Below are 27,850 nucleotides of genomic sequence, written 5' to 3'. Positions count from 1 at the left end.
TAAGAGTTTATGTAAATATCAGAACGGTTCGTAGGGAGAGCCCGCAACATTGACGTCCGGTCACGATAGGGGCGTCCCAGGTTTCGGCCGTCTATTTATACCTTCTCCCCTTAATACGGAGAGCCACCCCCAGCTGCGAGTGTGCCTACATTTGGAGCGACTCACCGCGGGGAAGGATCAGTGGGGAGGGACCGCCGGCCGGCTGGAACAAGGCTTACGGCGCCCATTCAATGTAAGTACACGCTTCTGTTCAATAAGCACGTAGTAAAGTTTTATATCTTAATTTTTTTTGAGGACGCATTAAGAGTCCAGAACCAATAAGCAGTTCGGAATGAACTTTGTAATTTTACCCTCAAGACAGTCGAGAGAAATGACCCACATGTTGGTTTGACCTGCGGAAGTGTTCATCATTTTTGTCTTGAGTAGCAAACAGCACGATGTTTGATGTTTAATAGCCTATAACACAAATATCAAGTTTACGCACCAATTAAGGGGAAGAGTTTTCCAAAAATATTAGTACAAATGGCATATTTCACTCCTGTTTTCTCCAAATTTGTAAGGATTAATTGAATATTTCACAAGTTTTGCTGTATTCCTATAGTACTCTAAGCTAGTATACGCAATAATTAGGAAGATATTGTAAATAATCCCACCATGTTAGAGACTTCAAACTAAATATTTGTCTCTACTTGATGCAGGAAGTTTTTTAACATCATGCATAATGCAAAACCATTGATGCACTTTGAGTGGAAGCAGATGGATAATAAGGTGGAGAGACAGCTCTTCCTGTCAGGCTTCTGCCAGTGTTTATAACAGAACAGTAAAGGGCCTATCTGTTAAGTGTTAATCTTACCTACGGATAGGTAAGATCAAGGCTGTCTTTGTGGTTTGCAGGAATTTGTCCTTGAGTTACAGAAATCATTGGGAGCTTTGCTGCAGGTAACCCAGCAGGGTAGGTGTAATTGGTCAGAGGCTTATTCCTGGCCAGGCTTTTTAATCTGGTCTGCTGCAGAAACCTTTTGATTCCCCTCCCACTTCAAATGATTTTAGGTTAATTTAAAATGTCCATATTGAATTATTCTAACAGTTTTGTAATAAAGGACAGAGTTTTTTTTTAAAAACTTTTGATAATTAGTTGAATATTTTCCTACTGCCAATGTTCAGATCTGAGTCTGTCTGCACTCATTCTCTGCTGCTGGGTGTATTTCCAGCTTGTGTTGAAAGTGCTCCAGGATTAGAAGCTTGTGATCCCTGTTGAGCCTCGGTTGCATTCTCCTCTCTGCAGCTCACATGACTATTGCTCTCTGCAATCTCAATTCTTTCTTGTGTTTATCCAAAGACGACCAAAGAGCATACATAATAACGATTTAAGGGGGGAAAAAATTGATCTTTAAAAAGATTGAACTCTTGTTTTAAGGACATGTTTACGTGTGCATGTGTTGACATGATCACTTGAGCAGGATTTCTGCATCCACTGCTAAGCTTATGTTCCCAGTATAATGGAGCCATTTTGATATCTCAACAAGCTTATTCTGTTTTTACTTTCAGATAGAAAACAGTTTATTGTTGTCGATGCACGTACAGTTGAAACCAGACATTTGCATAGAATATTTGTAATTACGTACAAATAACTTAGTTTTTAGCATATCTGAAACCAAAAGCATAATATTTGGATCAAATTGAAAATTAAAACCAAAACTAGATCTATCTATAAATGGGACAGTCATTACTCAGGTGGAAAAAATTAGACTTCTGGGAGTCTCTATGTACAACCGACTGGAGTGAGTGGAGTTACAGTTATGGGAAGACAACTACGGTACTTATTATGAAAAGATGTTTACATTAGATATCCTTAAAATTTTTAATTTTAAGATTGTCTTGTGTCACTTGCAACATTGCCTCATGATGCGGTCCAGTGCTTCAGAAAAAACATTTCATCGAACTGCAATTAGTCCAAAACAGGGCGGCTCGTCTTCCTTTGAATTGTTCCAAATACGCAAATATTATCAGGATGTACAAATTACTTCCACATGCTTTGTTATTCAAGCACATGGAGACAACAGCACTTGTGTATTCTTATGTAGAAAGCCATAGTAGTAGTAAGCTTCCTTATTTCAGCTGATTTTTAACACCTTCAAATGCCTGCCAGTTTACTTTTTCTTTTTATTTCTGAATTTAGTACAAGTGCATTCTTTCATTTCCACTTTGGTCATAAAATCATCTTCAAAGTATATTAAAGCTTAAAGGTTTTTCTTGCTGGGAAAGATTAAAGCTTTAGATTGTAACGTTGGGGCTCCTTTGAAGTAGGAGATCACATTTTCTTGTTCAGATGGGTCAGGTCTGACCAGCTGTTGCAGAACCGTTGTTTAGTTACCGGGTAATCTGTATTCTTTTGCTTTTTGCTGTGCTTCAATCTTCCAGCCTGTGGGTAGCGGTTCAATCGATAAACTTAATATCTTTTAGAGTGGGACTTCTGCTGCCAGAACATCCATTCAGCCTCACAGCAGATTCATCTGGTGCACAGCGTCTGTGAATCCTACCTCTTTGTTCTTCCTCCATTGTGCTTCCTGCTGTAGGAATGCTGACATCTACAGTTTAGTAAAGCACACAGACACACACACCCACACATGGAAACACACATTTATTTTTCTGCATACAGTGCTGTGCAAAAGTCTTGATCCACATCTCATTTGTTTACGTTACGAAAGACTTTCCTGCTATCCCAACTGGTAATGATCAATAGATCTCCACACTTTTTGGGGATTTTGCAAAGTTTTTCCCTAAGTTTTATCACACTTTATCATGATTCAAAATTATAGTTTTAAATATATGACATCAATGATATTTAAAAATAGATTTCAGGTTCAAGTTTTCCTTGTAGACTAAAGGGTTGTTTGTGTCCATGTTGCTTGGGGACATATTATTTCATACAGGATGTTGCATGTGTGCTTAAACACATTTGAAAGTATATTTAACCAGACAAAGCATTTATTTATTTTACATAACATCCCCTGTTTAGTGGTGATGCAGGTTGCTTAAGTTACTATTAGTTTTGCAGAAAAGATCAGCAAACTTTGCAGAGACTCGCACCCTGAGTGGAGCTGAGGTGTTGAATTTCAGTGCAAGAGGAGATTTTTGACTCGGCAGGCTGGTGCCGATCATCTTACATGGAGGAGAGAAGGAGGAAAAGAGGTGGAACTAGATCAAGGATATTATGCAAAACCTGCAACTCTTATATGTTGCCATCTAATAATTTTGCACACAAACGTTTAATTGCCTCTTGAAGAGTAGGACTGTTCAAAAACAAACTCATACTGTTGTTCTTCACATTTTCTGTGCACTAGCTACTCCTACAGATTTGTTGTAGAACTGTTCTTCAGTTGAACTTACACTGAGCCAATACATGTCAGGATGGAGGGAATTTTGTAATGAAATTTTTATTTATTTTCTATTTGCATTTGTTCTAAATTTTTGTAAGTGAAATGTACGGTATTTAAAGTGGCTTCAACAAAATTATTAAAATATACAAAACAAGACAACATGGAGAAAGCTGAAATGTTTGGGAAAGTAAAACTTTGAAAGGTTGCATTTGTATTCATTCCACTTTACTCTGACACCCCTTAATAAAATCCAGTATGTTTCTTGACCTTTTATTATGCCACTTTTATTTTTTATCTTTCAGGCGAAACATCTCACTTCCAAAGGCACTGATGGTCTCCAACACCTGATAACCGATGAGCAAAGCAAAAAAAGTCCTCAGGTCGGATGGAATCTGAATGCTGCAAAAATTCAAGCTCAAGCTGAGAGGACAAATTTCCCGTATACTTTTCCTTCCCCCATGCTCTGCAGTTAGTTGATAAACAGATAAACACCAGAATCAATCAGAGGGACATGGATGCATCAGAGAAGCTGGTTCTGGAGCCCAGAGCAGAGCGGATTGCCCGCTACAAGGCTGAGAGGAGGCGAGAGCTGGCCGAACGCTACGGAGACTTAGAGGAGCTTCCCTCCAAGTGGGTGAGACGGGATGGAAAGGAGCTGAACAACCCAGCGACCTCAGCACGTGGCGGGGAGTTAAACTCAGACAGCCTCGGTGAAAGAGTGAACGGCAAAACGCGAGATGTTACAAATGGAGTCAAGGCCGACACTCCTGGAGAGCCAAACTACCTGAGAAGGTGAGGTGGAAGATGATTATTTCTAAAATTAATGATTCTTATTCATATATAAAGTTTTACTATGAACACTTGTATAAGAGATAGGGTTTGTTCCAACGTTTTTATTCCACGTTTCCTCTCGGTCCAACTTTTGTCATCCAGGTGGTTCACAAATTTTCTTTATGCTCCCAAGATCTTGTCATCTAGTTGGGCTAGAAATCCCTGGTCATACAAGGTGCACTGTAATTATTAACCATAGCTATAATAGGATTTGTCATGGAAATTAAGATTTGTTACATTACTGAAATTGTCATAGGTATATTTTTGTCTAAAAGGGAATGTATTATGCAAAACTCACATTCTACACAGTTTTGTATTTCCATTTGGGTTTCTACTGCGAGTGTAAGCACTTAAAAAAAAAAAACATCCAGCCAGTTTTTGGCTGTAAGTTTAGGTTTTGTTGTCGTCTGGAGAATTAGTTGTTTCAAAAACCTCCAAAATGTAACATCACAAATCAGCAGGAACTGCCCCTCACTTAGCAAGTAACCGGAAGCTCAGCCCGTTACCTAGCAACCCACGCCGAGCTCCAGCACTTTTGGTCAGATGGCTTTACCACTGTATAGGCAATACAATGGCTGCTGGAAAAGACAAGTGTTTTGTTGTTGACTTACCATCCAGAAACCACTTGCTGCATTCTTGGGTGTGCAGGAGGCTCCACTTCTGCTTTTCTAAGGTATACGGTTGTATAATTGTGCATCTGTTTGCAGCCAATTTCACGTGTGAATTTAAACGTTGAGTTGCCAAAGCCAATTTTTTTGTCTGAAATGTTGCTAAATATAGCAAGAAAGTTGTTGAATTGGCAACAGTGAGTGACTATCTTTAAATGCAAATGTGCAGACATGACTTGGTGGGCCGGTCTGCCAGTCAAACCTCTCTCACAGGAGAACAGAAAAGGACAGTGGTTGTCCTTTGCTGAGGTAGATAACATGGGTGGAAAAGATCGGCTTCACATATAAGTATCGACGGATCACCGATCTCCCAAATTTAAGGAAATAGGCACCAATAAACCTACAGGCCGATAAATAAATCGGCGTTGCCTTTTTTATGCATTTATTAAGGCCTCCAAATGTACAACAGGTTGAAGTTACATTATGAATGTAAATCCCAGCAGCCCTTCGGTATTTCTCAGTCATTCAAACCGCTCACTATCTTCTTTGCTGACTTCCTCAGTTGCTTTTGTTGCTAATTAAAACTGACCGCTCCAAATCAACAGGGGTTTTATAACAACTCTGATTTTTCTCTTGCTGCCCCTGTCCTGTCTTGACTCCTCATGTGATTTCAGAGGCTCTTCGTTTATCCTTGAAGTTGCATCTTTCTCTGCAACACTTCAACCCTTGATGGAAAACCGCAACTGTGAATTTTCTTTACGTTTGCTGCATTTTCACTCACTTTAGCCAGAATTGCCAAGATTCTGCCAACGTCCCAAGTGAGGACGGGCTCCTTGTCCATCCAGGACCCGATGCCCCGCAGCTCCACACTCGGGTGTTGGTGGGCCAGTTGAGGAGTTCCCTCCTCCAGCAGACAGAGGGCAGAGCAGGCCAGGAGAAACTGTAGGGTTGCCTTCAAGTGCGTGATCCAAACCGTGTGACCTTCGTACGAGTGTTTACTGCCATCTTTTCTTTTCTTTTTCTGTTTTTCTCTGTGTTTATGGAAACCAGTGGTCCCGATCCTGGCCAAACCACATCCTCTCTGGACCTGGCGGCTGGTTCTGAGGGAGGCCGGCGGCGGAACAGGCGCTACCTTCAAGGGTCAGGAGGAGGTCGCAAAACCAGCGAGCGCTTCAGGACACAGCCAATCACAGCCAATGAGATGGAGGAGAGCACCGGGTAGGAGCTGTTTCTCATATTTAGTAGCAACTCTGGTAAAGTAAACCTTTAGATAAATGAATCTTTTCAGATAGCTCGATTTCATACTTAATATTTTAGAATTTAATTTGAGTTCAATCATGCAAGTGGGAAAAATGGAAATCCTGTTAGTACTCAAAATTTCTCTTTAACATTTTATAAAGTTGAAGCGAAATGGGGATCCTTAAGCTTTCATCTTTTTCCAGTCAAAATGTTCTTGTATTTTTTTTAAATGCATGCACTCTAGTGATGTTGCAGTACTTATCCTCCGTGTTGGCATATTGCATATTGCCATTCATTGGTTTTCTGGAGTGTTTTGTTTCAGATCATGGTTCCAGTTAAACTAGGTCTGGACAATATGCCTGAAAAACATATCGCAGTATAAGGGTTTCATATCAGTCAATAATGATAATTATTGATCAGTTTCTTCTTTTAAATATCTGAAATATTGCCAAACTGGTGACGTGACCTTTCCTGTTGTATCAAACTGTTCTTCTCATTTTCTCCCTTCTCACCTCACCGTCGTGTTTTATTCAGTTAACATGAAACTGCTGCTTTGTAAGTTACTCAACAGGTTGTTGCTAGGTAACCAAAGAGTGAGCGAGTTTCTTGAGGCCACCAAACTTGCTTTGCTAGTTGTGAGAGGTTAAGCAGCCAAAGCCTTTCCTTTGCCTACATCTCCCAGAATGCTGTGCGGTTCTACATTAAAGTGCAGTGAAATTATTGAAAATTCTATTTTACGTATAGTCTATTGATTATTTATCGCAGTATGTATTGCTATTGATTTATTTCCCAGCCCTAAGTTAAAGCTCTACCAGCAGATATCAAGCTGGTAAGACAGAAAAGGCGTTTTCCCAACATGCCTCTTAAACTGCCAGTTGTTATTGACGGAGTGGTTGCTATGGAGATGTGGCTACGCCAAGGAGCTGCACTTTGTTGCTCTGCTGCTCTCCTGCTGTGCTAGCTTTGGAGATTTTTTTCCTTTTATTAATTAATACTCAGACTGTAAAAATGTGTGATTTCAGGTGAGAAATTATTTATTTGTAGCCAGCTGCACATGTTGTCTTTCCCATTTTGAAGAGTTGCTAAGAGAAAGAACCTCAGTGTTTATATACTAGGGGAACAAGAAGTGAAAACAAATTAGGAACAGAAACTTTAATCAGCAACAATTTTTTAACTTGGATGTTTTGTCAGACGATATATTCAAATGTACTGAAATTAAATTCAGTTTTAATTTATTTAATTGCTTTTAATAGCTTTTTCAGATGGGTGCTAACCAATGGGGAGGTTGCTGTCTTACAATTTGTGTTTTAATAATATGGTTAATGGCTTTATTTTAAGCTATTAATTGTTATTATTGAGATGTCATCCAATACTCTACTGTAACTGTTCTTAAGAAAACTTTGACACGTTTTTCTTAGCTGAAAACATTTTTATTTGGTATTTCAATTTAAAAAGTAACCCTTTAGCTGAGGCTTCAGACAGAAACCTTTGGGTGGTTTGCATGAGTCTGTCCTTCATTCTGTGATCAACGGCGGCGTTTTATCAGGAATGCAAATTTTTCGAATTATCTTGATTCTCCGAATCTGCAAACAGAAGCACAAGGACATTCACAGTACATTTAAAGCTGGATCAGTGGATCTGAGCTCTTCATATTTATATTTAACACCATGGTCTCCTCTTCTAGGCTCTTGGATGCAGATGAAAATGACAAGAAAGGTAAAAAATTTGTTTTAGTACAAAGAAGATTTAGTTACAGCAAGAGTATTTTTCTTTGCATGCTCTGCAGGAAATATGTTTTGTATTTGTTCATCCATCTTGCCCAGTTGTCTCTATAAATTCTTATAACTGCAAGGGAAATAAACCAGGTTATATTTGGAGGCCCACTTTGTTTAATATGGTGAGAGATGATAGGTTTACGAGTGAGGAACTATGTGGGCTTGATGCAAAGTCACCTCTCGTCTTATTTGACCTCAGCAGAAAAAGATTGTAAGTCAACACAAAGTGGTTTTAATGGTTTGTACAATGCTAAACAAACAGTAGGTGCCTCTTATTGCACTTACAGTTTAAAGAAAGGACTATTTTTCACTGTATTTTGTCTAAACATGTATGAAAATAATGTTTTGTGACAAAACTATTCTAAGAAATATATGTACGTGTACATATACATTTATCTTTAAAGAAGTAAGAGGAAAATTATTAGTTGTTTGCTAAAGCTTTGAAGAAATAAAAACCTAAAAATAAATTAGCCGTACATTTCTATACAGTCCCAACCACCTTCATTTTTTGGGTCATGTCTCTTCTAAATTTGACATCTTGAAACTAAAATCTTTACAAAATATCTCAAGTTCAATCTGATTGGATAGAGATCATCTGCAAACTTCAGTTCTTGCCACTCTTTACTAGATCATCTAAAACGTAGATAAGGTTTTATCTAAAGTTTGTAAAGGTTCAGGGTTGTTGGCCATTTCTTTTTTAAGAAATGTTGTTATTTGAAAGCACTATTTTATTAAATATTTCAACCATTCGAGAAATGAAAACTTATCTCTTAAAAAAATTAAAAAGGTAATTTTTAATACTGAAGAAACTGAAGTTGAAATACCTTCAGATGAAACATAAATAACCATAAAGCAGTAAAATGTTAGTAATTATACTCCATTTATTTCAAGAAGAATAATCATTAGTGACTCCATCTTTGTTAATATTTAGTAATAATTTAAGTGTGTTGCCTTGCAACATTTACATCTTTTCTTATTTCTTCTTCCAGCGGATGTGAAAACAGACGATAGAGCCAAAATGAGCGTGGCTGCCAAGATGTCTCTGTTTAAAGTAAGCCTGTGCTCTGAAACAGGAAAACTCATTGCAAATCTTAACCTGTGTATTTCCTCAAAGAAGCTACGTAAATGTGTCAAATACAGCAGAAATGTAGTTTTTGTTCTGGACAATTTGAGACTCATGGTTAAAGTATCACTGAACATGTAGAACATCCAGGTTGTGTGGTGGAAACCTGGACCAGGCTCCTGTTGCACTCAGAAGCTGAAACGTTTCAGTTTTATTCCCAATGACTCAGGTGAAAATGTGCCAGACACTGTAGTGCCATTAACAACCAGCAGCTGTGGTAAAATTAGTCTGCTGCGCTGCAGAGACGGGCAGCGATGAAACCGATACCTGCAGGTCTCCAGTTACATTGTGACCTGTTGGAAGTAAGCTGAAAGTAAGATGCCAATATGCTTTATCCACTAGTGCCACTTCACCTGCCTTCTTGCATCAATACAGGACAGTGCAGTGCTCTGAGTCATCTCTCAGTAATTTAAATGTATAAACTAGCCTTGGACCTCTGACTAATACCCCTCTAAATGATTATAGAAAAAGTTTTCCATGTTTGAAATCACATATCAAAGAATGAAGGAAAATTACCGTTTATAGCCTTTCTGCTAAATCCTTACATTAGGATCCACCTTTGCGGAAAGTTTCATTTGGTGCCTTGATGAGTTGATAATAAATTTTTTGCTTCTTTAGGAACTGGAAAAGTCAGCTGCCTCCGATTCCTCAGCTCCGTTGAAGCCTCGCTCAGCCAGCAGCTTACATGAGCGGAGGATGCGGCGTAACAATGACCTCCGCTTTCTCACTCAGCCAATCACCTGTGAGGAAATGGTTTCAATGAGGTGGGTAGAGATGTGCAAGATATAGGAGCTTGTTTTAAGTCAAGAATTCCTTAATATTGATGAAAAAGTACTGGTTTCTTTTGCAAATTATTTCCCTTTTAACAAGACATTTTTCCCATGTTATCATTGAAATAATCTGCCAGTGGAGCTAGTACATTTAAAAATCAATATTAAGGAATTATTAACTTAAAACAAGCTCCTATATCTTGCTGAAAAGTTACTTGTGAGTTAGTTTTGCCTTATTTCAACTGTTTAAGATATTTTCACAAAAGTAGCACCCAAAAATAACTGGGTGGAATGTTGTATTTTTGCAGTATAGAGCATTATGTATAAAATGTGTGTCAGATTTTTCCATTCTAAGAGGTAAAAGGCCTTATTTTTCCAGCGCCACTGCTACGTGAAAAAACTACAGATGCAATCAAAGGTTACTTGGATAAAATTAAGCTGCAGATCTTTTTAGCTCTACAGTTGAATCACCAGCTGCTGAATGGAGTGTGGTGGACTCACTAAAAATAAGCAACACTATGCGATAAAGGCAGTGGAGGAACACAGTGTGCTCACCAATGTGTTCTCGGTATTTTATAGGTCATGAAAAAAGAATAAATATTCTGATGGCACAGTTCTGCATGGTTGTAGCTTATTTTGTCGCGTTATGCAGTGCTCCTCCTGCAGCGGAGGTCCAGTCTGGACAGTCTGAGTCAGTGGAGGACGGAGATGAGAGCTGCAGGATGAGCATGAGGGAGAAGTTGGCCCTCTTCAACAGGCTGTCCGTATCTGGAAAGAATGGCTCCGGTCCCGCTGACGGGCCACCAGAGAGGCGAAAACAGAAAGGGGCCCGGTACCGCACCCAGCCTATCACCGTGGACGAAGTCAGTCTGGTGAGGAGAAAATGAGTCAAAGTTTAGTTTTAATCCTGAATTAATGGGTTACAACATTTAATCTCCCTTTGCGATCAATCAAATAGTTTTGAGTTTGAATTTTGTATTTGGAAGTTTAACTCAGAAAAACCTCAATGATCTCTGCGGAGCATTACGGCTTTTGCTTGATATACATATGAAACCTTTGGGGCTTATTTCAAATGTAACAGACACAGACAAAAAACAAAGGGAGAAAAATGTGCAAAATGTTTAAAAGGAAAGAATAAGTCTGCCTCTAAACATGCAGAAAGAGAAAAAACAAAACCAGGAAAACCACAACAAACAACATATGCATATATTAAAATAACATGCATAAAATCGTTGGAAAGTATAACAGTATATAGCAATTCATATTTAGTGGCAACCTATTGAGTGGTAACCTGAAAACACCTGTGTGTGTATGTGTGTGTGAATTTATATCTGTTTTCTGTCCCGTTTCACTTCAGCTTCAGAAAGGCCCCATTCAGCTTCCCGCCTTCAGTTTGTCCCCAAATCTGTACGACAGACAGCAGGCCTCGTCTGTTAACCTGAAACCCAGCGAGGTGCGCCTCACACAACCGAAATCCGAACTTTCAGAACCAGAATCAACACAACGGGGCTTACAGGATCACAACTCTGAGCCGTGCTTGAAGGGAATCCTGAAGAAGAGCCGCCCTGACGACTCGAAGCGGAGCGGGACCGATGGGCAGGAGCTGCCGCTGCTCAACCAGCAGAATGGTGAAGACTGCACAGATCCAGAGATGTTTGGGAGGTCAGAAAGACCGGAGAGGCTGGAACCACACAGAGACGCATCAGTCAAAGTAGCTCCATGGAGACAGAGAGCTCAAAACAGGAGGGAGACCCCGACACAACTCTCATCTGATCTGGATTCACAGATCATTTCCTCTGTGGGAAACGGCTCTGATGCTGGGTATGTAGCATGAGCTCTCACTCTTTAATGGCTCTGATATGAGAACATAAACAACAACTTTTTAAAACACATACTTCTTTTTTTATTCTGTGTGATTTGTCCAGAACACAAGGTGAAGAGCAGAGTGTGGGGAGGCTTGAGGAAGAAGACAAACCCAAACAAAAAGCTTTGGTTTCCGTCAGAGTTTGTTCGCCAAAACTCCAAGAAACAGCAGAGTCACTGAAAGGAAAAGTAAGGAACAGACATGCATTTATGTCCTTGTAAACAATTCAAATTAATAATAACACAAATAAATGAAAGAGTTTTAGTTATTTACATTTCTAAACATTTACTGAAGGCACCAGGCCACATAGAAAAGTATAAAATGTTTGTTTCTTAAAAAATATGTAGATGGAGACACTTTATAAATACAGCATCCTAAAAAATTATTATTTTCTCTCTCTCTTGTTACAACCACTAACTTTGGTGTGTTTTATAAAGATTTTTATTTCTCTGAGCAGCTTCCCTGCCTGGTATACTTGTCAGATTTTATTTTTCTTTAATTGAAAGTTATTGATTGCCTTCCAATTTACAACTTCAAACCCATTTTTGTTGGTCATTCACAAAAACAATCAGAAGAAATTACACTATTGTTTTTGGCTGTAATGCAAAAATAAATACGAGAAAAAAAAATCTAGTGTTATGTATATTTCATTATTTACCACATATAAAGCATTTAAGCTTAATGTACAACATACAGCTCTGGAAAAAATTAAGAGACCACTTAAAATGATCAGTTTCTCTGATTTTAATCTTTATGGTTAAGTTTGAGTAAAATGAACATTGTTCTTTTATTCTATGAACTGCTGACATGTCTCCAAAGTTCCAAGGAGAAATTTAGTATTGATTTTCAGAAATGGTCAAAATACTGAAAAGATGCAGTGCTTTCAGACCTCAATGCAAAGAAAACAAGTTCATATTCATTTAGAAACAACAATACTAATGTTTTAACTCAGGAAGAGTTCAGAGATCAATATTTGGTGAAATAAGCATGCAGTGTTCAGTCAGTGGTCTCTTAATTTTTTCCAGAGCTGTATGTTACAATTTTTTTTTGCTTTCATTTCATTTGCATATTGCACTTGCTGTGTTAGAGGTTAGTGGGTTCACTCGTCCAGCTGGCTTTAGATTTTGAGACTGGACCTGCGGTTTGATTGGACCTTTGGCCGTGACACTGAAACCCGATATAGCATCTCTCAGCACAAGCACTCTGCATTTGGTATGAGATCAGACTCATGTTACTGGGAAACATATTCAGACCAGTTATGTGGTTCATAACAGTTGGTGGGAATGTGGAATGCAAACAAACATTTAATTATTTGGTAGTTAAATTTTACCCCTTGTATGACCTAAAGATCTCCTCTGCAGCAACACACCCATGTTACATGTATATCTGATATTTATTGTGTTTGATTTCGTTCTTCTTTTATTTTTATGATAATTTGTTACATGATTTTCCTCTCTTTTGTTTTTCTTTTGTAGGAGAAATCAGAAAGCCCTGTTCTTGAGGCACCTCAGTGCTGGGTAAAGCTTTCCAAAATTAATCAAAGTCCTGTATCCTCATAAAATATAGTTTGAACCAAACATCTACTGTTTCTTCTCTCCCAGGAACCTGTCTTTGCGTCTGTCTTTACTATCAATACACCCCAATATATCATGTGTTTTAATCAGGTAACTGTGACCTGCTGTATGGGACTTTAACTGCTGCTTGTCATGACTTTGAGTGTTCAGCATGTAGTCATACGTTTTTGAAAGCACATTCAAAGAAATCTGGTGGCTGCAGCTAAAGTGTGACATTTCACTCACTCTAACAACCATTTTTACTCCATGTTTTGCACATTTTGCATGGTCCGTCGGCTCCTTTTCTGCACAGGATGCAACAAGCAGCATGTCTAACAAAACAAGCAACTTCTTTGTGCTCTCTAGATTTCTTTGATTCAATAAGAAACAGTAGATGATCAAAAAAAGAGAAAAACTTCAAATACAATTTTTTACAGAAGAAAAATTTAAAGGAAGAGAGAAAAAGAACATAAATTTTCCCCACCTCTTTAAAAAACTCCCTCGGTAATGCTGTTTTAGGAGAAGATGTTTCTTTGTGTGAAATTTGAGAATTAGTGGTTTGCTCATGTTTATTGTATAAGTTTGCCTCTTTGTCACCTAAGGTGCTATTTATTCATCCAGAGTTGTGCCTCTTTAAGGGATTTGTTTAAGATCTTATTTCATCTTCATCGTTTTAGCTTTGCAGCTTGTTTGTAATAGCAGTACTGCAAATATACTTTTTGTATACAGACTTACTGCTGTTTCAACATTGAAAAGGAAAGCTTCCCTCTCTGTAAATACTACATCCTTCTTTTACTTTAAATGTTCATTGAGTAACTTTAAGACGATTGATCATGGATGTCTCTGAATGTCCACGTAATCATCTGTTCATTGTGTTTTCTTTTCTCTTCATCCTCAGACCGTCATGTGCTTTGAGGCCCAGGAAGTCTCCTCTCCCACAAAGAGCCCGATTCAACCGCAATGGAGACAGAAGGTGATATATGCTGTCACTTTTTCTATTTTCTGAATTTCTGAGAAGGTGATTTGTATCTTCACATATCTGTTTGTGTTTCTACACAGAGTAAAGAAGCCGATCCTGAGCTTCAGATGGAAGAAGGTGAAGAGAGGAAAACAGAACAGCAAAGCAACAAGCAGGAAACTGAGATAAACATCGAGAGAAGTGAGTTTTATTCCTCTGGATTTGATCTGGGTTTGACTCTTTAATTTAACATTCCTGTGTTTGAAAACTTTGCATCCAGGATCTCCTGCTGAAACAGACAGTTGTGATATTTCCAATAAGAACATGGACTCCAGCGATGCTTCAACAGGTCAGAGCTGCATCAGCTCTTCAAACTCAGAGTTTTTATTAAATGCTAAATTCTTTCCTTCACTTGTCTCTCTTTGTCTACTGCTTCTCTAGAGACTGTCCTGCACATCGACCCTCCTCATGAAGAGACACCTGCTGATAGTGTGAAGATATCAGACGGAGGTTTGTGTGGCAGCCTGCCGCCTCTTCCAGCTGGCGGCACCACAGCATGCGGCGATGTTGCTGCTACAGAGACGGACCAGGACCTCGCTATCCTCTGCCAAAGCAGCACGCCCATGTGAGTTTTGGTGATTTCTCAACATTATGGTTTAAGTAGAAGAAAGGGGGGATTTATTTTTCATTTTATTTTAAATTCTGAAAAGTATAAAGAAGTTTGGGTGAGATCATTGGGCATATTATAAGTAATTGAATACTTTTCATGTATTTTAATGTAATGTATTCACATTAAATACCTTTAAAAGTTAGATGAAAAGAAAATCTTGCCAGTTTGTGGCAGTAAGATCCCTACTTTTTTTTAGATTTCTGCATCAAACCTCTAATTTACTCCAAAGTTATCCAGTATTATCCACAGCAAAAAAAACAACCTTCCCAAGCATTTGTCATCTAGTTTCTAGTGCAAATGTCTTAACTAACTTAGAAGAAACTTTCCAGCAAGATACATAAGCTTATTTTATTCCTTAATATTGATAAACATTTACTAATTTCACTAGGAGATTATTTCACTTGTCTCATGGGGAAAATGTCAAGTTATAAGTGAAATAATTTGCCAGTAGTATTTTTTTTAATCAATATTAAGAAATAATTTACTTAAAACCAGCTTCTATGTCTTGCTGAAAGCTACTTGTAAGTTAGTTTTGTCTTATTTCAAGTCTGCTATAATATTTGCACATGAAACTGGACCAAAAATATGTGGTAAGATTTTGTGTTTTTGCAGTTTTGAGACTGGATTTGATTATTAGATCACAATTTAATGGTTAAAAAAATGATTTGTAAATAATTGTGTTGCATTTGTGATCAACTATTTATTTTATTTATGATTATTATTTTTTTAATCAACTAGTAGTTTGGATGTTTTCCAGCCTTTTGACAATTATAGTGATCACAAAATATTAAAGCTTTATGGTAGATTAAAACAATACCACAAATAGTTTTGTGTTTTTCTTTCCAACTGTTACAATCTAAAGCTAAAATTGTGATGTAAATTACCCTAAACACAGCATTTGCCTCTAAAAATTGAAGAATTGGATACAAGCATGAAACACGAAGGAGTAAAGGTAATAAAATTATTTTGATGATTGAACAATTTCCCTTTAATGTAGTCAGTATTGAAGATTTTGCTAATCTGTTTTTGCTGTGAGAGTGACATCTGCTGGTCACCTCTAGATATGTTCATACATCTCAACGTACTTGAACAACAACCAGTGTTACTTATTTAAGTAAAACGAACATTGGTTATTTGGTTGAAAAGTCAGAGTTTTTATTGTTGGTTGTGTTTGATCATCATGCATTTGTGTGCAGACTCAGCTCAGCGGTCGCAGAGCACAGACGGGCGGTTCGTCCGTCCCGTCGGACTCAGGGCTCCAGAAACCCGCTGAGGGCTCTGGCGGCCAGAGACGACATCAGACAGGACTACATGGGGGAAAGGGACAACAATGCTGCAGAGGAGAGGGGCCAAGCAGAAAAAAGTGAGTTAATTTTCTTACTTGTTGTCATTTATTTCACTCAGCTGCTTCATGTCGTTTAATCCTCTGTCCACAGATTGTAAAAACTCTTCCTCACCAGATTCACTTCCTGTCACGTCCTCAGAGAAGGAGATGAGCAAGTCTTTTCCTCCATTCAGCAACCTGATGCTTATTCACATCAAAGGTAAGTAAATATTTTAGTGATTTGTTTGCTTATTTTGCCGTCTATTTAATCGTCCTCACCGGACTTTGGCAGGGAGGCAGCAGGTCCAGGTGCGTGTGGTCGAACCCTCGGTCCGATCGCTGAACAGCGGAGACTGCTTCCTGCTCGTCGATCCCGATCATTGCATCCTGTGGAGCGGAGAGTTTGCCAACAAGGAGGAGAGAGCCAAGGTACCCAAAGGACAAACTTGGGGCTGAAACAATTAATCAGATTAATTGGGATGAGTCGATTATTGAATGAACTAATTTAGTAATTGATTCATCATTAACTGGACTCTAAACAGAGCCATTTGCTGAAAGAACAACATAATCAGAGCACTAAATAAACCAGACATGTAAAAAAATATATACATTTTGCATTTAAGATAAAAAAAAAAACTAAATATGTTTTTGCTTCGTTCAGTTAAAATTCTGTGAAAAAATAAAATAAAATCTTCTGTCAAGCACCTTTTGCGTCCAATTATTAATCAGTTACTGGTAGATGACAAATCAACGGATCAGTTTTACATTTTATTGATGTTAGCCAAGCAGAAAGGGCGGAGGTTTTCACATGCTGATGTTTTTAGCTGCATAAGCATATTTGCTACTTTTACTAAAGGAATGCGTTTTAGGCAACATTTCTTTTTAATAATCAACTTATTGGTTTATTTGCTTCTTTTAATGTCTTTTTAGGCAGTTTGAGCATTAGAAATAACATTTAAGTCAATTATTTTAGGTTATTCTGTATTTAAAAAAGTGATTGAATAACGGAAAACAACAATTATGATGAAACAGTTAAGATTAAAAGATTTTTTGGATTTTTTTTTGTTTTCTTTCTCATCTTCCCTCCAACTGTCTGAGGCCCCCACAGCGCCCCCTGGCATCCTCCACTTTGAAAACCACTGGGTTAAACTATGATATTTTAAATTGGTCTCTAATTCATTTTATGGGGAAATTCAAAAGAAATATAACTCATCCAAATTCTGAGACTATCTGCTATTATCTACTGGTATGTTTGTTCCTTGAAACTGTTTACGGCGTTTATAATGTATTCAGTTTGTCATCTGTGATCTAGGAGGAAGTCCAGTTAGTGTTTTCTTTTCTTCTTATTTTTGCAAGACCTTCTCTATTTTCTGGTGTAACTACAAACAGTTTTTGTTTTCAGGCTCTTGAACTGGCCGCCTTCATCCAGAGCCGAAGGGAGCTCGGCTGTCGCGCCTCCCAGGTTGTCCACCTGGAGGAAGGGCTGAACTCTGACGGCCCTGAAGCTGCAGACTTTTGGAGTCTTCTCGGAGGAAGAAAACATTACAGAGGTTAGATTAGAAACTTACATGTAGTTTTCAGCAGCCATGCAGAAAAACAAAAGCTACATATATGGTAGTTTGGTTGTATTATACAGGTATTTGCTTGTTTCCTCCCACAGGTGCTGGTGCTCCAGATGAGGATGAGCTGTTTGAACAAGGCGTAGTGGAGTCCAACTGTGTGTACAGCCTAATGGAGGACAGATTGGTGCCTCATGAACAGGCCTGGGCCTCCATCCCCAGCACCGCCCTGCTGGACTCCTCTGAGGTCAGCGCCTCAGTAAACATCCATTTTCTAGATACTTTCATTTACATTTACTTGAGTTACTTCTTGGGGAAAAAAATACTTTTAGCAGTATTTTTTACTGCACTGTACATTATACTTTTACTTGAGTAATATTGTTATGAACTGTTGCGACTGGATACTATATTCAATGCAGAAAGAACGACCATATTGTAATCAAAAGTATGTAAAACACAGTCACAAACATAGAGTTTATGTTAAAGTGAGACTACTTGTTATTACACCAGTTTAATTCTAAAGTTATTTTCTACCTGCTGAGCCTATTGGGTCATTTTGAGTTTAGAAAGATACAGTAAACAATATTTATTGTCACTGGAAGTACATACCCCTGTCCTAACATACACATGACCTACTATAAGTATAAATTTTTTATGAAGTTTAATTTTTGTGGGTGTGTAAAAGTGTTTTTTCTACTTAATTATAGTGTTCTTGAAATTTATTTTAATATTTAAAATATCAGAATTTGCACATAACGTTATGTTTTGTCTGTTTCATATGATTTAAAAATATTAAATTAGATTTTATGATTGGTTACTCAGCAGTTGAGTAGCCTTTTTTACCTAATACGTTTTTGCTACTTTTTTAAAAAAAACAAAAAACTTTTCTCTTTTACATAAGTAAAAATATTCTGAGTCCAATTTTTGTACCTGATGCTTCCAGGTCTTGGTGTTCGATTTTGGCAGCGAGGTGTATCTGTGGCATGGACGCGATGTTTCACCCAGCAGGAAGAACGTTGCTCTCCAGCTGACTCACCAGGTGTGGGTTGGAGAGTACGACTACAGCAACTGTCGAGTCAACCCACTGGATCCCACTCAGTGTAACCCCAGCGTTCAGCCGTACGTTCAAACATTGCATATTCTAAACCACTGGCAGACATGAAGTCCTTCAAACTGCAAGATACAATAATCTGTTTAATGATACAGATCCGGCGTCTCAGGGGGGGGAAGCGGTGCAGCACCAACACTGTTTATAGTGGGGATGGTGTGCTGCTGACCTCTACTCGGGACGTTGTGGGCCGGTGGGCAGAGTACTTCGAAGACCTCCTCAATCCCACCAACATGCCTTCCACTGAGGAAGCGGAGCCTGGGGACTCTGGGTTGGGCTCTCCAATCTCTGGGGACGAGGTCGCCGAGGTGGTTAAAAAGCTCCTCGGTGGCAGGGCCCCGGGGGTGGATGAGATCCGCCCGGAGTTCCTTAAGGCTCTGGATGTTGTAGGGTTGTGTTGGTTGACGCGACTCTGCAATGTCGCATGGACATCGGGGGCAGTTCCCCTGGATTGGCAGACTGGGGTGGTGGTCCCCCTGTTCAAAAAGGGGGACCGGAGGGTGTGCTCCAATTATAGAGGGGTCACACTCTTAAGCCTCCCTGGCAAGGTCTATTCAGGGGTCCTGGAGAGGAGGGTCCGTCGGATAGTCGAACCTCGGATTCAGGAAGAGCAGTGTGGTTTTCGTCCTGGTCGTGGAACGCTGGACCAGCTCTACACCCTCGGCAGGGTCCTGGAGGGTGCATGGGAGTTCGCCCAACCAGTCTACATGTGTTTTGTGGACCTGGAGAAGGCGTTCGACCGTGTCCCTCGGGGAGCCCTGTGGGGGGTTCTCCGGGAGTATGGGGTACCGGGCCCTTTGATACGGGCTGTCAGGTCCCTGTATGACCGGTGTCAGAGTCTGGTCCGCATTGCCGGCAGTAAGTCGGGCTCGTTTCCGGTGAGAGTTGGACTCCGCCAGGGCTGCCCTTTGTCACCGATTCTGTTCATCACTTTCATGGACAGAATTTCTAGGCGCAGCCAAGGTGTTGAGGGGATCCGATTTGGTGGCCTTAGGATCTCATCTCTGCTTTTTGCAGACGATGTGGTCCTTTTGGCTTCATCAGATCGTGATCTGCAGCTCTCGCTGGAGCGGTTCGCAGCCGAGTGTGACGCGGCCGGGATGAGGATCAGTGCCTCCAAATCCGAGGCCATGGTCTTGAGCCGGAAAAGGGTAGAGTGCCTTCTCCGGGTCAGGGGGGGTGTCCTGCCCCAAGTGGAGGAGTTTAAGTATCTCGGGATCTTGTTCACGAATGGGGGAAGAAGGGAGCGGGAGATCGACAGGCGGATTGGCGCAGCGTCTGCTGTCAAGCGGGCGCTGTACCGGTCCGTCGTGGTGAAGAGAGAGCTGAGCCAAAAAACGAAGCTCTCGATTTACCGGTCGATCTACGTTCCCACCCTCATCTATGGTCATGAGCTTTGGGTCATGACCGAAAGAACGAGATCGCGGATACAAGCGGCCGAAATGGGTTTTCTCCGTAGGGTGGCTGGGCTCTCCCTTAGAGATAGGGTGAGAAGCTCAGTCATCCGGGAGGGACTCAGAGTAGAGCCGCTGCTCCTTCACATCGAGAGGAGCCAGTTGAGGTGGCTCGGGCATCTGGTCAGGATGCCTCCTAGACGCCTCCCTGGTGAGGTGTTCCGGGCACGTCCCACCGGGAGGAGGCCCCGGGGAAGACCCAGGACACGCTGGAGGGACTATGTCTCTCGGCTGGCCTGGGAACGCCTCGGGATTCCCCCGGAGGAGCTAGAAGAAGTGGCTGGGGAGAGGGAAGTCTGGGCCTCCCTTCTGAAGCTGCTACCCCCGCGACCCGACCTCGGATAAGCGGAAGAAGATGGATGGATGGATGGATGGATGGATGTTTAATGATACTGAGAGGCACACTGCAAAAACACAAAATTAAAAAAAAGTATTTTTGTATAGTTTCTGTCGCAAACATGTCATTACGCTTGAAATAGGACAAAACTAACTTACAAGTAACTTTCCATAAAGAAATTGAAGCTTGTTTTAAGTCAATAATTCCTTAATGTTGATGAAAAAGTACAAGTTCCACTAGCGCTGTTACCTAGCAATCACAGCCAAGCCCAGCCGTTACATAGCAACCCAGTTCAAGTCCCACTGGCAAATTCCTTTCACTTTTAACAATACTGTCATATATACAGCTCTGGAAAAAATTAAGAGACCACTTAAAGTGATCAGTTTCTCTGATTTTACTCTTTATAGGTTTATGTTTGAGTGAAATGAACATTGTTCTGTCATTCTATGAACTACTGACAACATGTCTCTGAAATTCCAAGCAAAAAATGTAGTATTTATTTGCAGAAAATGAGAAATGGTCAAAATAACGAAAAAGATGCAGCACTTTTGGACCCCAAATACTGCAAAGAAAACAAGTTCATATTCATTTAGAAACAACAACACTAATGTTTTGACTCAGGAAGAGTTCAGAAATCAATATTTGGTGGAAAAACCATGATGTTTTCCATGGGGTTCAGTGCAGAAACCCATGGAAAACATTGTTCAGTGCAGAGATTCAGCCCTCTGCACTGAACCTTGTATGTATTTTGTATTGTGAATGAAGCACAATATGTAAAATATGATTCAATCTTAAAAACAAAGAAACGTGTTCATAAAAATATGGGGAGCAATAGTAATCTGGTTGCATTGGTATACAACCCCTTAAATTGACATCATCTCTTGATTTAAAGTCAGTCCTATTGGGGAACAATTCATGCACAGAAACAATGATGCAATTTTAACATTAAAAAACTAGGAGAAAAAAAACACATACTGGTTACAACTTTGTTTTCAAACTGCTGACTTCAGTGTCCCCAGCCTTGCTGGGAGCTGTGTTATATATTTTGGGAATGGATTTTCTGTAAGTCAAGCCTGTTGGACTCTGCTTCAGATTTAGCTTCTGTAACGGCTGCATTAATATTCATGGTGGTCTTATGATGATGCGGTTTGTGCCCAGGAGGGGAGAGGGCCGTCCCAGCTGGGCCCTGCTCGCCGTGGTTACCGAGGACAACGAGACGGCGCTGTTCAGGGAGAAGTTCCTGAGCCCGATGTGTGGAAGCAACGACACGGTGGAGGTCGCTTCAGAGGGGAATGCAATGCAGGTTAATCTCATGGTTCAGTGGTTTATACTCTGATCTCTCTCATACTCTCTAACAAAACCAATACAGCCAAAATAGTATTCTATTTTTTTTGTAATATGACTTTCTATCTTATTTCGAAGGGGCAGTATAATGTAAAATGTACTTTTTTGAGCTTTACATCATGTTAAAATGTTATTACCTCATCAAAAACATACTTGGAGTGTGGCCTTAATGCTTTCATTCATGTGTGAGAAATAGTATAATCTCCATGGCAATCATTCAGCTGTGCAAAACGCCTGGGTGGACCTAGCCCCGCCTACAAGGCCAAGGTTCAGAGCTTCTGTCTTACAGTGCAGCCCTCCCCAGCAACTTCCCCACTCAGCTCCTTCAGACTAGCCAGCAGCAATTAGCAAACACCTGGTTGAATTGCTGAGCTTATTATTGGAGCTACTTCTCAGTGTAATACTGGTAAAAATGTTGTTAAAGGGTTAATAGAGGAGCGATGTTGTGATGATTTCTTGCAGGTGGATTTTCAGAAAGAGCAGGTGTTTCTAAAAGAGATAGAGATCCAATTTCAAGGTGTTAAATTACAAAGTCAAATTTCTTTTAAGCCATATTTGATATATACAGCATTTTATAACAACTGAAGTTAACAATGTTCTTGATTGTGGTATAAAGAGGCTATAAACTAGCCTGTAATACACATAATACTACCCATTTAAAATGAAAGAATATTACAAATGAATGATTTGTAATATAAATTTTCATATTAATTTTACAGTCCCTCCCTGTTGAACCACCATCACCAGACGTCCTGACTCCCTGCGATATTAATGCTCTGGCATCCGGCGGACTGCTGGAAGGAGACGCCTCAGTCCGAACTGTTCTCTCCGGGGTTGATGTTCATCGGGGCCAGGGTGTCATCACTCTGGAGGAAGGCCATCAGATGGAGCTGAGGACCGTTTCAGTGGATACCTGGCACGTCCAGGAGTTTGACGACAGTGAAATTCAGGTGGAGAGCACGGGGCAGCTTCACGAAGGAGATTCCTACGTGATCCGCTGGACATACAGCATCACTGTGTTTGGTCAGTGACTACTGATGATGCAAAGTTATGATAACCAACACGCATTAGGATTTTTTTCACCTTAATGTTTCTTTTTGTTCATTATAGATAACAGGAATAGCCAGGATGAGCGTTGGAATGCTTCCAAACCAAAGGAGAGCACAGCGTTCTTCCTGTGGCGAGGACGCCATTCCTGTGTCAGCGGACAGGACACGGCAGCTTTTCTATCCATTGGGATGAACAACCATGAAGACTCACAAGTATGGATGACTTCTGCACTTTAAATGTCTAGAATATAAACCTAAGAAGCTGTAGAAATCTAGTTCTGTAACTAAAAGATCCTAGAATCACCCAGTACAGTCAAAATATTACAAGCCAATTAATGTTAAGGGAATTTTATAGAGTTCTGTAACTAATAAGGTAGAATGTGTATGGTGTTGTAAACATGTAAGTACAGGTAGCTTTTCAAAATAGTGTCAGTGTTTGCAGTCTTCTTAATTAACATACAAAATATTTCCTCAAAAATCTTCACCACAGGATTGATTCTGCTCATTTTCAGCCATAAATGTATGAAATTATGTTTTGTATTGTTTAATAAAGCATTGGGTGTTACAGTCTGTGTGTTGTTTCTGTAGCTGGTTGTTCCTCAGGGTAAGGAACCCCCCTGCTTCCTGCAGCTTTTCCAGGGAGGTCTGGTCATTCACAAGGGAAAGCGAGAGGAACCCACCTCCACTGCAGGTGGAGTAAAATCTGCTTCTACTTTTTCCCCAGTTTCATATTTTTTAACTGAAATAACATTTGTTTTTCTCACAGCAGACTGGCGTCTGTTTTGCGTGCGAGGGGAGCTCCCAGAGGAGGCTTTGCTGCTAGAGGGGGACTGCTGCTGTTCCAGCCTGAGGTCAAGGGGCTCAGTCGTATTGCTGAACAGCCAGCAGGGGGTGCTGTATCTCTGGACCGGCTGTAAAGCCAACAGCAGCACCCGAGAAGTTAGTAAGAGGGCAGTGGAGCGTCTCACTGAAATGTAAAGCATGAATCTAGTTTTCTGTCTGAGTGCAGCATTTGTTTCCAGCTTTCTGTTTTTGAGTTTGGTGTTTTTCAGGAGTCCGTCAGAACTGGGCCTCTGCAAAAGCAACCCTGTGACGGTGCGTTTTGTAGAGGAGGGTTCAGAGCCCTCAGACTTCTGGACCGCTTTGGGCCAGATGGACAGAAAGGCCTATGACTGCATGCTGCAAGGTGCAACATGATGCACATTTTAGTTTTTATCATTAAGATTACAGTAAGAGACAACATTTCCGTTCTCTCCTTGCAGATCCTGGAAAGTACAACTTCACTCCCCGCCTTTTCCATCTGAGTGCCTCTTCTGGCAGATTTGAAGTAGAGGAGCTCCGGAGTCCGATCCGGCTGCCAGGGGTCGTGATGGCGATGCCCTTTGTCCAGGAAAGCCTGTACTCTGTTCCTCAACCAGGTGAAAAATATGGAAAAATTTCAAGCACATTAAGCTGTAAATAATTTAAAATATATAGAAATAATTCAATCTCTGCATTTTTGTACACCAAACATTCTATAGAAACATTAAGGGTAGATTCATACCAGGAAAATCCTTAGGTCCCAAACAAAAACTGACTGTATTTTTCTTGTTTGGTTCTTGTCTGCTTTCACATTTTTGCAAGTGGACTATAATTTGTAAACAACGCCACGCCAGTGACGTTCACTGCTCCCATTTGACAGAAATTATGGGGGCAGAACAAAACACAGACTCTGAAAAACAAACATGGAAGTCCAGTTTTCTGCATTTGTGCTGTTATTATATCTACAAAGCAATTTTGAATGTTAAGTGCAGCTCATTAAACACATGTTTCATGATGAGATATTTCTAATTTTGGAACAGCATCAGCAAATGCTCTGCATACTTTGACCCACAATATGCTGGCAGCAGCATCACTAAGCAGAAAGATTAGGTACAATTTCATCACAATCAGTACATACAGTAGTAGTGTTGGCAACAATGAAGGCCTCATTTTTTACTATAAGGCCCTGCAACGATGGCTCATGAAGTCCAGTCAGACGTTTATTTCCTGTAGTTGTTTTGCATCGAGGCCGGTCTGTATTTACAGCCGAAATGAACCGCACCAAAGTTAGTTTGGAAGCGGAGCCAGACCACCTCAAAAAGCTGGTTTTCATGAGTGTATTCACATTTGCACAAAAAGTCCGGATCAAACTAGGAAACAAACTGATCAGTTTAAAGCGGACCAAATGTGTCAGGTGTGAATAAACCCTGAAGTCAAACATAACTGAATTTTACTCCACGTTATCGTTTAATTTCCTCTGCTCTCTGTCATCAGCCTTATTCCTACTTGATAACCGGTTAGAGGTCTACCTGTGGCAGAGAGGTCAGCCCGAGCAAACGGAGAGCTCTGCTGCAGCCTGGAGCCTCTGGCACAGCGAGAGAAAGTGTGCCATGCAGACGGCTCTTCAGTACTGCAAAGGTCAGGGGAATTACTTTCATGGCTAATTGCCTTAGAAGGCATTTGTGTAATGTTTTTTCTGTGTTTAATATCCTCTCATGCATCCACTCTGAACCAGAGATAAACCCAAGTAGGCCCCCACAGGCTTACCTCATCTTTGAGGGATCAGAGCCTCTCACCTTCACTAACGTCTTCCCCCGCTGGGAGAGGAGCCATGGACCTCTCACACAGGTATGCATGATTAGTATTTCCTTCCAGAAAGTAGGCCAGATGTTGTGTTGCATATTTATTTGAGCTTCTACACACTGTGACCTCTGGGAGAAGTGACTCAACTGTTTCACATGTTTAGGGAAACAAATTCTGCTTTCTGGAGGGATGGTCCTCACCAGTAACTGCTGTGAACAAAGTCTCAGATGAAATTCTCCTCTTTCGTTCTTATGCAACGGAATCAATCGTCAACTAATTTTTAACATATTTCCAGGGGCTTGTTATAGTATTAAAAACAAACTTTAATGTATTTGGTTAGGATTTTAATGCAGGAGATGGACAGAAGGTAGTGCATAACTGTGAAGTGAAAGGAAAAAGGTGAATGCTTTTCTCCTGAGACAGCCCTGTATTTAACTCCACCTGTTTCCCAGTAGCTGTGACCAGAGTGACATGCATACAAGTATTTTGTCTCCTCTTATGAGAGCTTATATCCCCACATATTTGCTGTCTCCCCTGCAGAACAACGGTATTTATAGTGAGAATAAATCAAACACAGGTGGACTTTATGCTGATTTGGTCACATTTGAAGACAGAAGATAGCACTAGATTTTATTTTGGGGTATCAAAGTCAATCGACTGAATATAAATATTGTACATACCACACTGTAAAATTATTATTTGTGAAAAAAATATGTAATATTATGGGCTTTTTTTCTTTTCTATTTTACAGTCAGAGTCAGTTAACAATGCATTTTTCTAACATTAGGTAATGAATCCCCCCTGGCTTCACCATCAGACTAGCAAACATGCAATATGCAAACAGTGATCTATCTTTTACTTCTCAACCCCTAAAACTGAGCACTTATGTTAAACTCATGTTTTATAAATTTTTCTGCAGTCGTCTGGCAACATACTTAAAGAAATGCTGCATATCAGTGAAGGCAGAGTCTGATCCTGTAAATACTTGTTTTTAAGAAAAGTCATTGTGAACCGAAACTTAAAGTTCCTTCCTAACTTTTGCCCCTCTAATGTATATGACACTTAATTCACTACAACAGACATGGACGTTTGGACTTGTAAGGTGAAAAATGTTTAGATATTTTCATTATATGAAAACTTTATTTGAACATTTGAGTCCGAACAGTTATCCCTCAATTCCTTGTTATTGTGCTTACGGTGAAATTTGTGGCAAAACTAATTTATGGAAAACTAGTTGGGATAGACATTAGTGATTTAAAATGATTTGAGCAAAGCATTTGCAAAGTTGTTCAGCAGCAAAATGATAACCAAAAGTGTTCAAAGAAATGTAAAATTCATTTATTCATTTGAAATAAAAGCAAAACTTTAGAACTAGTATCGTTTTTGATTAATTAAACTGTTTTGTTTGTTTTTTATAATTGCCCTGGTACAGACTCCATTTTGTTATTGCCCAGTGTCACTTTCTTCATGTTGATGTGAATTAGAGGGACTCGGGGGAAGTGAAGCTGACCTTGGTGCAGGACGCCCTGGCCCAGCTCACAAAGACCCAGTACCCTGTGGAAGAGCTGCTGCGGAGCCCCTTACCTGCAGGCGTGGACCCGCAGCACCTGGAGGTCTACCTGTCTGATCAGGACTTCCAGGTAACCTGAAAGCTACTGCAGTGGCATCTTTCAACCAGCAGAGTGCAGTGTTCACCTGAAATAAGTGCCTATTTTCTCATAGGAGAATCATAATCCAGAGATAAAGGCAGAACTTTATTAACATTTGTTGTTGATTTTATAAACTAACTTCTACATTGCTTCTATTTCAGGCTATTTTGGAAATGAAGCGGGATGAATATGCCTCCCTTCCCAGCTGGAAGCAAACTGATCTGAAGAAAAGCAAAGGGTTGTTTTATTAGACAACCGGATCGAGTGAAAGGCAAGCAGCGATTCTGCACCTGGGATTTCTGCCTTTAATAAGAACGGAAGGTGAAGCTGGGATAGCGCCATTTTTATTGCACCAAAGACTGCTCCGAGCGTAATAAACAGAGAAAGAAAAATCACTATTTATGTCAAAATAATGTGAGTGTGTGAACTTTTAACTGGAAAACGATTTTTCTAAAGTAACCACATGGTTCCTATAGGACATTTTGTTTCTGTACAAGTTAGTGAAAAATAAAAATCAATGGCAATAAGCAAGAAACATCAAATGGAAATGGGAAAAACAAAGCATATATTTTAAAATGGTTCAGTGCATGTCAATGCATATAAACATGGAAACAAAAAAGAAAATAAGAAATTTCTATGCCTTCTTTCATT

The 27,850-nt window shown here is 40.0% G+C and overlaps 1 protein-coding gene across 5 annotated transcripts; it reads left to right on the top strand.

The window, feature by feature from the left end:
• The first annotated feature begins 82 nt into the window (after positions 1–82).
• On the top strand, positions 83–27,834 carry svilc (supervillin c). Of its 5 annotated transcripts, none has more exons than XM_032586682.1 (33): positions 98–232; positions 3,683–4,172; positions 5,606–5,761; positions 5,870–6,037; positions 7,743–7,774; positions 8,823–8,884; positions 9,575–9,720; positions 10,379–10,598; positions 11,084–11,547; positions 11,652–11,778; positions 13,066–13,107; positions 13,192–13,254; positions 14,042–14,116; positions 14,203–14,302; positions 14,382–14,450; positions 14,543–14,726; positions 15,968–16,134; positions 16,208–16,315; positions 16,388–16,524; positions 17,498–17,645; positions 17,756–17,901; positions 18,598–18,773; positions 21,712–21,856; positions 22,617–22,920; positions 23,008–23,159; positions 23,535–23,637; positions 23,716–23,920; positions 23,999–24,132; positions 24,209–24,364; positions 25,242–25,385; positions 25,483–25,595; positions 27,035–27,190; positions 27,361–27,834. In XM_032586682.1, exons 2-33 carry the CDS (start codon positions 3,892–3,894, stop codon positions 27,448–27,450), a joined length of 4,773 nt encoding a protein of 1,590 aa, XP_032442573.1. In that variant the 5' UTR covers positions 98–232; positions 3,683–3,891; the 3' UTR covers positions 27,451–27,834. The 5 variants fall into 5 exon arrangements, with proteins under 5 accessions (XP_032442576.1, XP_032442574.1, XP_032442573.1 ...); XM_032586681.1 differs by having other exon boundaries at positions 23,713–23,920; XM_032586683.1 differs by lacking the exon at positions 13,192–13,254 and having other exon boundaries at positions 97–232; positions 23,713–23,920.
• Positions 27,835–27,850: the final 16 nt, after the last annotated feature.

This window comes from Xiphophorus hellerii, chromosome 16 (genome assembly GCF_003331165.1).
Source record: "Xiphophorus hellerii strain 12219 chromosome 16, Xiphophorus_hellerii-4.1, whole genome shotgun sequence".
NCBI lineage: Eukaryota > Metazoa > Chordata > Actinopteri > Cyprinodontiformes > Poeciliidae > Xiphophorus > Xiphophorus hellerii.
The sequence above is the reverse complement of the archived record's forward strand: the minus strand, read 5'-3'. Positions and strand labels throughout refer to the sequence as shown.